The sequence below is a fragment of the Salvelinus fontinalis genome, unplaced genomic scaffold (assembly GCF_029448725.1).
Source record: "Salvelinus fontinalis isolate EN_2023a unplaced genomic scaffold, ASM2944872v1 scaffold_0011, whole genome shotgun sequence".
Taxonomy (NCBI): Eukaryota; Metazoa; Chordata; class Actinopteri; order Salmoniformes; family Salmonidae; genus Salvelinus; species Salvelinus fontinalis.
Genome location: NW_026600220.1, coordinates 645,661 through 655,716, shown reverse-complemented (window position 1 = coordinate 655,716; position 10,056 = coordinate 645,661). Strand labels below are relative to the sequence as shown.

Sequence of the window (10,056 nt, the reverse complement as noted above, 5' to 3'; positions counted from 1 at the left end):
AAATGTCTTATAGTTAATGGGGCTGCAGGTAGCCTAGTGGTTAGAGTGTTGGACTAGTAACCAAAAGGTTGCAAGATCGAATCCCAGAGCTGACAAGTTAAACATCTGTTGTGCTGCCCCTGAACAAGGCAGTTAACCACTGTTCCTAAGTCATCATTGAAAGTAAGAATTTTTTCTTAACTGACTTGCCTAGTTAAATACATTTTAAAAAATTATGAATGCATCTGAAAATATGTTTTCCTGCTGCAGTTGTTCTTTTCTAAATTGCATTGGGTATTGCAAGATCTGCACATTATTTCAAAAACTTTATTGAGACGACTGGTTCTACATATGATGATTCTGTGATATGTAATTTCTGGTCGTTAACTCCTTGAAACGTCAATCATGTTTCTGGTCAACAAGTCTTTATATGGTACTTCACTTTATATCATGTTGAATGACTTTTTCAAGCTCTTGAATGCATCATCACGTGTTAATGCCTTCCAGTCCTCTGGGATATCAGCAGGGAGTGCATGTTTGCCTTTAGCGATTGTCTCATTGAATGTGGCCATCACGTACTTCCAGTAGTCTGAAGCCTCAATGCTGGAATCTCTAGTTATTAACCAGTCAGGGTAAAATGTCTGGTAGTCCTTGTAGGGGTGAAATGTTCCTCCAGTCTTGGCGTTGGAGAATGATGTGTCACTAACCACAAGAGATGAACATATCTGTATTACTAATTTATTTGAAAAAATATCCCTAACACCACGGATACCTTCTGAACGGTGAATGGAGGCATGGTGTTTGGCGTGCTTTATCCCCCCTGCTTCACAAGGTACACCACAGAAGGGACATTGTTCTCCACAGCCAAACAGAATGGTGAACATCTTGTCCTGAGGCTTGAATGGCAGAGATCTGAGTCTCTCTTTGATGTCTCCTCCCTTGTCGTACGTAGCTGCCAGTGACTGCTTCATTTCTCTCACAAACTCTGTGAGGTAGTCAGCAAACTGTTCTGTATCTGCAGTGTTCAGAATGAAGATGGACTCCAGAGCATCCTTGAGGACCAGCTTCTCTTCAAGAGCACTGCAGATGTTCTGAATGAATGTCTTGACATCATTTACATTTGTTGTTGTTTCTCTGATGTTACAGATTGTGTCAGTGATTATCTTGACCATCTCTGAAAGATGTTTCTTCTCCAATTTCTCCAGACTGCGGACCTTTGACAGTTGTTGGACAATCTGGTCAAACAGCCAGTCCTTCACAAAGTTTTCATAATGGTTAATGTACTCTCTATATTGCTCATATTCTCCATCCATCAGGAGTTGTTTCAAAATGGAGAACTGGAAAGCCCCTCTTGTGCTGTAATCCTCTGACCCTTTACCTGTCTTCACTTCATCAATCACATCAGGACCAATCATTTTGGTCACATAATCCTGTACAGCTGGCTGCAAACAGAGCTTTGTGAAGTCCTCAGCTTTCTTTTGGCACAGGTCTCTGTTATGAAATAAGTCTTTGAACTCAGTAAGGTACTTGATTTTAGACTGTTCCAGACACTTCCTTGGGTCATTGACTTCAATAAAGTCATTATGCATCTTCTGAAACTTTCTGGCTGCTCTGCCACAGATGTGTAGCTTCAGAGAAACCTCACATACCTCACTGACGTTAACATTCTTGTGTTGTTTTAACGTTTCATCAATCTTGTTCAGCAGCTCTTTGATGTAAGTGTCGTGGTAATCTGTTTTGTTTTCCACCTTCTGTGTTATAAACAACTGACATTGTGTTATGATGTTGTCACACAACTCTTGTAGTTTCTTCCTGTAATGGTTGAAGTCCCAGTGCTTAACTAAGCTACCCAATTTCTCCCCAAAACCCCCAGATTCCACAGCAAATTCTTTTTTACCACAATCCACCAGGTTGGTTCCAACCAACATACTATTGACATGACTCCCCCTTGTTGATAGATTTCCACGTAACATAAGGAAGGCATCCTGAGCCACATCTCTTCTTGGGAGTCCTCTGAAGTGTATCTCAGAAAGAGTTATCCTCCACATGTTTTCAAACTCTATACGGAGTTCCTTATCTGATAGACCAGCTTTTTTCTGTCTACATTTCTGAAGCAAATCAAGCACCTTTTTCTCCATTGTATTTGCCTGAGAGCTCTTGATGTTGTTCAGTTCTGCCATTCCCTCTTTGATTTCAACAGCTCCTTGCAGTTTGTTCTTCACAGTGTTTTCTGTCTCTCGTCTCAGTGTTTTGGCACTGGACACAAAATCCTCCTTGTATTTTTCCACCAGATTGACATGGCCATCTTGCTTTTCAAAGTATTTCACTAGATTGTCTTGGATTTCCTTTTCTCCCTCTGAAAGCTTCTCAGATGCTTCTATCATCAAGTCTTGTAGCACATCTCTTATGGACCTCTGGGGATGTTGATCTGTCATGACAATATTGGACATTTTAGTTTCAGCACTCACCATCCATGAATACATCTTTTTCTGGAAGACCCATTCCCAACTATTGTACTCCAAACATAATCTGGAGTACGCATCTGCAACCAAGCTGTTTCTGAAACTAAAGATGAATTTTTCAAATTTCACTGCCTCCCACAAGCTTTGTGTCCACTCCAGGAAATATGTCAAGTCATCATTTCTTTGGCATTTTCTGAAATCTTTCATTAAGGTCTTCTTGAAGCTGTACACAGCCTCACTGTAGCCTGCATTGACTGGAGCCATAGGGGGAGTCCCATGCCAGAGTCCTGGGATGTAGCAGCTGCTTGTGTCTGGATCATACTCCATCACATCAGTGAACTTGGTGATATTCTCCTTCTTCTCCATTCTGGCTGCTGCCTGGGTCATTTCATCTAACTGTTCCAACAACTTCTTCCTGTCCCTCATGTTGTTGTCATGAGCAGACATGTCTGACACATTCTGGTGCACAAAATGACATACTGGCTTCTTCCCCACTTCCTTCATCCTGATAAAAGCATGAACAACAATCTGTAAAAACCCCTAAAACTGTCACAACCCAGATCTTGCTGTTAGAGTCCACAAGAGTATGAAGCTGAGTCAGTACAGCTGATATCCATTTCAGAGGGATATTTGATGCATCTCCGTCCACAAGCTCAACGGGGAAACCATCCAACAGCATCTGAGCACACAATCCAGGGAGATGCTCCATCTGTTGCCATTGTAGGCTACTTTCAGGGAGGGAGCAGGCAGCTTCATATAACTGGCCCAACTCACGCAGGAAGTGTTCAAGACCTAAGGAACAGTCAGATAATTGCTTATCCAAATCTTTAATGTCATCTTTTTTCTCCGGAGAATGTTGGCAAAGATCTTTGTACTGGTCCCGCAAACCAGACAGGTTCTGACGTGACAGATTGTCCAGATTTATCCGCATCCATTTGAGGAAATAGGAACGCTCCGCTCCTGAACTTGACATTCCTAACATGAAGCTTGTCATTGCATCTGATATGTCAAATGTATATTGCTTCTCTCTCAGCTCTTTCTCCTTTTTCTTCAGAGAGCTCTTGTAGTGTTCAATGTCTTGATCCCCTGCTTTTCTCAGCCTACATCTCTCTTTCTCCAACTGGGAAATCTCTTTCCAGATTGTTCCTTGTAATTGTAGCTGTTGGTCTTTGAATTCATTTGTGTCTGTGATATTCCTGGTGATTTCATCTGCCATCTTCCTGGCACTCTGACACTCACCACAGTCTTCATCAACCCAAATCCCCATCTGATGAGCCACGTCAACCATGTTTTCAATTGTCAAACGATTTGGACTTCTTTCGATGATTTCACCCACAGAGGACTGAAGGGTTTTGACAAATTCTGCATCATTCTGCTTCTTCTTCACAATCACATTTTTTTCATTGATACTGCAGTTGCTGATCATTTTTTTCAATGTGTCTACTCTGAACCTCTTTCCCTGACAGTTGACAACCAGAAATAACTCTGCCTTTGTTTTTTTGCTTTTCAAGACCTTGAAGAAATTGGCCTCTAAATCATCAATGAAAATGTAAACTGCAGCTGATGTTTGACACAGAAAGGAGAACTGTTTTTCAGAGGACCTGATGTCTCCTCTGAGATTGGCAACAGACACAGGCTTAGTGAACATGTCTATGTTTCTGTTCCCACAGGGAAAGTACCAGCTGATTTCAACCAGACCATCTGAGACTTGACGAGGGACATCACCACATTCCATATCATGATGAACAAATGTGTCATGGTACTGTTGAGGGTTACTAAGCAACTTGTTCAAAATCTGAGACTTGGACAAGCTGTTCTCTCCAAGCCTAACAAAGGACACCATAGGAATATCAGAGAGAACTACTCTCTCCTCCACAAAAGCTTTTGTGGCTGCTTGTGAAGATGATCTAAACTTCTTCACTATGTCCCTCAAGGCCCACAGCATCAGAGTGCTTTGTTTTGTGTCACAGTTGGGCAGCAGCAGAGGAACAGCAAACTGACACATGGACATTTTCTGGACCATCTCCTGCTGCAGGAAACCATCTGAGCACAGAAACAGAGCAGTTATCAGGTCCAGTGGATTAATGACATTACTGGTATCAGAGTCAGTGTTCAGGTTGTCTACACCACAATAGGAAACCTCCTGGTCAGTGGACAGACATTTCACACTCCTAGCATTCACATTTGCCATCATTAATTTCTTCAGGAAGGCCCCTGGAAGTGACTGCATAGTGGAAAGAGGTTCATCTGATGTAGTATTAGCATTTATCTCAAGGACAGTACTTAACGTCAGCTTGTTTTCATAATGGTCTTCTAGTCCAGCCTTTGACAACAGCTCCATGAAAAGAGATCCTGTTAATACAAATAAAAAAGCTGCCATGATTACAACGACACTTTTCCACAGTGTTTAGCAGAATAGTACACCAACAGGTATTTTACACAGTATTTAGCAGAATAGTACATAAACAGGTATTTTACACAGTATTTAGCAGAATAGTACACCAACAGGTATTTTACACAGTATTTAGCAGAATAGTATACCAACGGGTATTTTACATAGTATTTAAAGCAGGGATGGGCAACTTTAGAAAAAATCACAACTCATCATGAGGGGCCCAGTTGCTCGCAGGTTACCCATCCTTGATTTAGAGTAAAGTTCAGTAAATGTCAGGTTTTGGCCAAGACTGTTCGGGTTTTGGTCACTAGATGTCCCCATTGCACCTTTTTTGTACCTTTTGTTTTTCTTGCTCTAATTATTGTTTGCACCTGTAGGTCATTCCCTTGTTAGTATTTAAACCCTGTGTGTTCCTCAGTTCCTTGCTCAGTGTTTGTAAGTTAGCACCCAGCCCCAGCCCAAGCCTTGTTTTATTCAGATATTTCTCTTGTTGGATTTTCCAGAGGTTCTCTGGTTTAGTTCTTGTGTATTATTTGAGTAGTCTTTTGAGGTTTGTTTTTCCCTGCTGTTTTTTACCACTTTGTGGAGTTTCTTTTGTATTTTGGAGGATTTCCATTTTGTGCCTTTTGGCTTTATTTTTGGACATTGTGGATTTAGTTTCTTTGCCTGAAGATTTTGTTCTTTAATTAAACCACCATCTCTAGTACTGCTGTGTCTGCCTCATCTTCTGGGTTCTGACGATTATTAGTGACTGTTTCTCGCACCGGGTCCTGACAGTAAAGTAAGCAGAGTCAGACCAACTCCTTGACACAATGAGTCACAGGTATTCTATCAACTATTTAAAACATAATTCATTTAAGGGAGGTATAGTGAGATATGGTAAGGCAATTGCCACCTGATGCTCTGGTAAAATGTCTACTTCAATGCAAATGACAGATCCATTCAATGGAGAAATGACAAGCTAAAGAGCAGCAGTCAGAGCTTTACTAGAATTATTACATTCTCCACCTTATGCAGCCTGGCAACAAGAATACATCCAATTTGTTACAGTTGTCTTCCAACTTCCAGCCCAATGACACTCAGCTGGTGATGTCCATAAATAGAAATGATTGTGTAATGATGTGTAAAGGAGCTGGTATGAAGAGCTTTTAAACAGGAAACAATACCTTTTCTTGTTTCCCTGTTTTTTCCTGAAGAACCATCCTTCTCTGGTTTTGACTTAATGGCTTTTGGTAAAAGCTGTTGGACCTTTTCTGATTGCTGTAAAAAAAAAATTTTTAGATTCAAGATGACATTGAATCTTAAATTTCAGGTATGTTTAGAATAAAACACTATAGGTTCCATGTAGTACTCTGGATGGGGCTTTGGGTCAATAATAATAAATCACAACAGTAGTGATTTCACTAGATCTACACAGTTACAAGGTACTCTTTATTGATATTTACTTCACATATCGTAAGTTAAATCTATTTGCTTTACATAGTGTATGTTCAATATATTTACTTTATATAGCATATGTTCAAAATGTATATTTCACAAGTGACTGACTCGTTCTACAGAATAGACTAACCTTCTGCCTAATATTTATTATTATTATCAGCATGTTAATCATTATGGGTGTCAGCATGTCTTTTTAATTACTATCATGCCCTAATTATGAGTACCTTTTTAATCACGTCTGCTGTTCGACATTTACAATGATGGGCATTCACTTGGTTCTTTACATTATCACGTGGAAATTAAATTAAATCGCATTAATTTGTCACTTTTTATACATGGTGTGCTGTGCTTCCGCAGATTGGCATGGACCAAATTAACCGTAGGGACAGCTGTTGCCGATCTCTACCACATCTTCACTCCCTGAACTAATTAAAAAGCATGCCCCCGTACTATTAAGAAAAAGGAACGTGAACTTGCCTTCGACAAGCCTCTCCACCCGGGATTTCTCCACGGAGGGACCTCTGCCTTGCTGCTGCTCCACTGCTGCCCCGTCCCCGCTGCTAGCCTGCTGCTGTGGGACAAAACACCATGACAACGCTTGGTATAGCACTACTAAAGGAAGGTGTTTATTCCTAACCTGTGAGTGAGGCTCCCATTGTTGATCAGTATAAACACTTCTAGCAACAGGAGACACACCCGACACAGCTGAGAAACTATCCAACGCTACAACGCAGCCGACCTGGCACAGAGTGAGGGACCACCCTGCAGATGGCCATCGACTACCGAGAGAGAGAGGGCTGGCAGAACACTCACATGGGCAATATCTAAACAAGTCTCTACATCGTTAATCAGTATGGCCTCTCATTGTGCTTTTTTGTGTTCCGAATCCCATCACAATTTTTTTATTTCAGCATATGCCAGCACCAACATATTTAAAAAACAACAGTGATTTAAACTCAAATTATCTAAACTAACACAGAGATTGTCATTTGTCATTTCCAGAATTTGTAATAAATAAGCTTTAACTGTACTGACCTGTGTCTTAAGTTGTGTTTGCTGAGGGATCCTAGAATCTGTTGAGTCAAGACACTTTTAGTTTACACTACTTAGGTAACCAGATCTACCTCTTGACATGTATACTGTGCCTTCAGAAAGTATCAAAATCCCTTGACTTTTCCACATTTTGTTAGGTTACAACCTTATTCTAAAATTGATTAAATAGTTTTTTCCCTCATCAATCTACACACAATACCCCATAATGACAAAGCAAAAACAATTTTTTTAAACAGAAACATCACACCTACATAAGTATTCAAACACTTTACGCAGTACTTTCTTGAAGCACCTTTGGCAGAAATTACAGCCTCGAGTCTTCTTGGGTATGACACTACAAGCTTGGAACACCTGTATTTGGGGAGTTTCTCCCATTCTTCTCTGCAGATCCTCTCAAGCTCTGTCAGGTTGGATGGGGAGCGTCGCTGCACAGCTAATTTCAGGTCTCTCCAAACATTTTAGATCGGGTTCAAGTACGAGCTCTGGCTGGGCCAATCAAGGACATTCAGAGACTTGTCCTGAAGCCAGTCCTGTGTTGTCTTGGCTGTGTGCTTAGGGTTGTTGTCCTGTTGGAAGGTGAACCTTCGCCCCAGTCTGAGGTCCTGAGCGCTCTAGAGCAGGTTTTCATCAAGGGTCTCTCTGTACTTTGCTCTGTTCATCTTTCCTTCGATCCTGACTAGTCTCCCAGTCCCTGCCGCTGAAAAACACTCCCTACAGCATGATGCTGCCACCTCCATGCTTCACCGTAGGGATGGTGCCAGGTTTCCTCCAGACGTGATGCTTAGCATTCAGGCAAATTAGTTGAATCTTAGATTCATCAGACCATAGATTGTTTCTCATGGTCTAAGAGTCTTTAGGTGCCTTTTGGCAAACTCCAAGCGGGTTGTCATGTGCCTTTTACTGAGGAGTGGCTTCTCTCTGGCCGATCTACCATGTAGGCCTGATTGGTGGAGTGCTGCACAGATTATTGTCCTTCTGGAAGGTTCTCCCATCCCCACAAAGGAACTCTAGAGCTCTGTCAGAGTGACTATTGGGTTATTGATCACCTCCCTGACCAAGGCCTTCTCCCCTGATTGCTCAGTTTGGCCAGGCGGGCAGCTCTAGGTAGAGTCTTTGTGCTTCCAAACTTCTTCCATTATAGAATGATGGAGGACACTGTTCTTGGGGACCTTCAATTTTGCAGAAAGTTATTTTGTACCCTTCCCCAGATCTGTGCCTCGACACAATCCTCTCGGAGGTCTACGGACAATTCCTTCGACTTCATGGCTTGGTTTTTGCTCTGACATGCACTGTCAGCTATGGGATCTTATAAAGACATGGAAATGTTTGAAACAGTGGGAAGAGCAGGGATTGATCCATGTTCTCAAGTGGGAAGTTATATGTGCAGAGTGTTACCACTAAACAAGGCTCTGCACAGGTCGTTTTTATATTAATGGTTGATGGCAGTGGGTAACCAAATCATAGATTGCTGTCTCCTTGTCCGTAGACTCCATTCAAGGTAAGGACACAAACATTTTGTGTTTTGTAATTTGGGTGAACTATCTCTTTAAAATAGGGCTGACAGAAAATCCTGCCTGCTGTCCTGGGGTGTTGGCTGACCCTGATCTATGTTTCCCAAGTGCTCTGTGCTTGAAAATGTTCTTGTTATACAGTAACAATTAATTTATCAAGATCACCCAACCTTCAAGACAAATCTAATGAATATCACTATTCAGATGGCTTATATCTACAACTTGAATATCGTTGCTATCATCTTACTCTACATGGACACGTCTTTAAGAGTTGTGAGTCCCCTAAAATAAAAAAAGAGTATATTTGATTGCTGGAGCATTTAATATCAATGCTTATTTGTGTGACTTATTCAAAACTGTTCATGAATGGCTGCAAAAATACTTAGCCTCATATCATTCATTTTCAGACACAAGTAGGCATCAGATTTCAAATGTGACTACACAAAGTTTTGAAGTGGATTAATAAAATAAGTGTTGTGATTAACAGTAGTGTTCTTGCTGACAAGGACAGTAATTAACATATATTTTAGCCAATTGTTAAGAATGAGAATTGTTAAAATGATCAAACAAAATAAAGTATACTGAACAAAAATATATACACATCATGCAACAATTGAATCGATTTTACTGAGTTACAGTTCATAAAAGGAAATCAGTCAATTTCAAATAATTCAGTAGGCCCTAATCTATGAATTTCACATGACTGGGCAGGGATGCAGCCATGGGTGGGCCTGGGAGGACATAGGGAGCCAGGCCCAGCCAATACGACTACGTTTTCCCACACAAAAGGGCTTTATTACAGACAGAAATACTCCTCACTTTCATCAGCTGTCCGGGTGGCTGGTCTCAGACGATCCCGCAGGTGAAGAAGCCGGATGTGGAGGTCCTGGGCTGGCATGGTTACACGTGGTCTGCGGTTGTGAGACCGGTTGGACGTACTGCTAAATTCTCTAAAACGACGTTGGAGGCGGCTTATGGTAGAGAACTTAACATTCAATTATCTGGCAACAGCTCTGGTGGACATTCCTGCAGTCAGCTTGCCAATTGCAAGCGCCCTCAAAACTTGAGACGTGTGTCATTGTGTTGTATGACAATCTGCACAGTGGCATTTTATTGTCCCCAGCACAAGGTGTAATGATCTTGCTGTTTAATCAGCTTCTTGATATGCCACACCTGTCAGGTGGATGGATTACCTTGGCAAAGGAGATACGCTCAC

General features: G+C 41.4%; 1 protein-coding gene across 1 annotated transcript; it reads right to left on the bottom strand.

Moving 5' to 3' along the window:
* Nucleotides 1-422: 422 nt before the first annotated feature.
* Nucleotides 423-4,782, bottom strand: LOC129842086 (up-regulator of cell proliferation-like). Its single transcript, XM_055910477.1, is given in 2 exon segments — nucleotides 423-2,975; nucleotides 2,977-4,782. Coding segments are annotated over 2 exon segments (4,359 nt in total).
* Nucleotides 4,783-10,056: the final 5,274 nt, after the last annotated feature.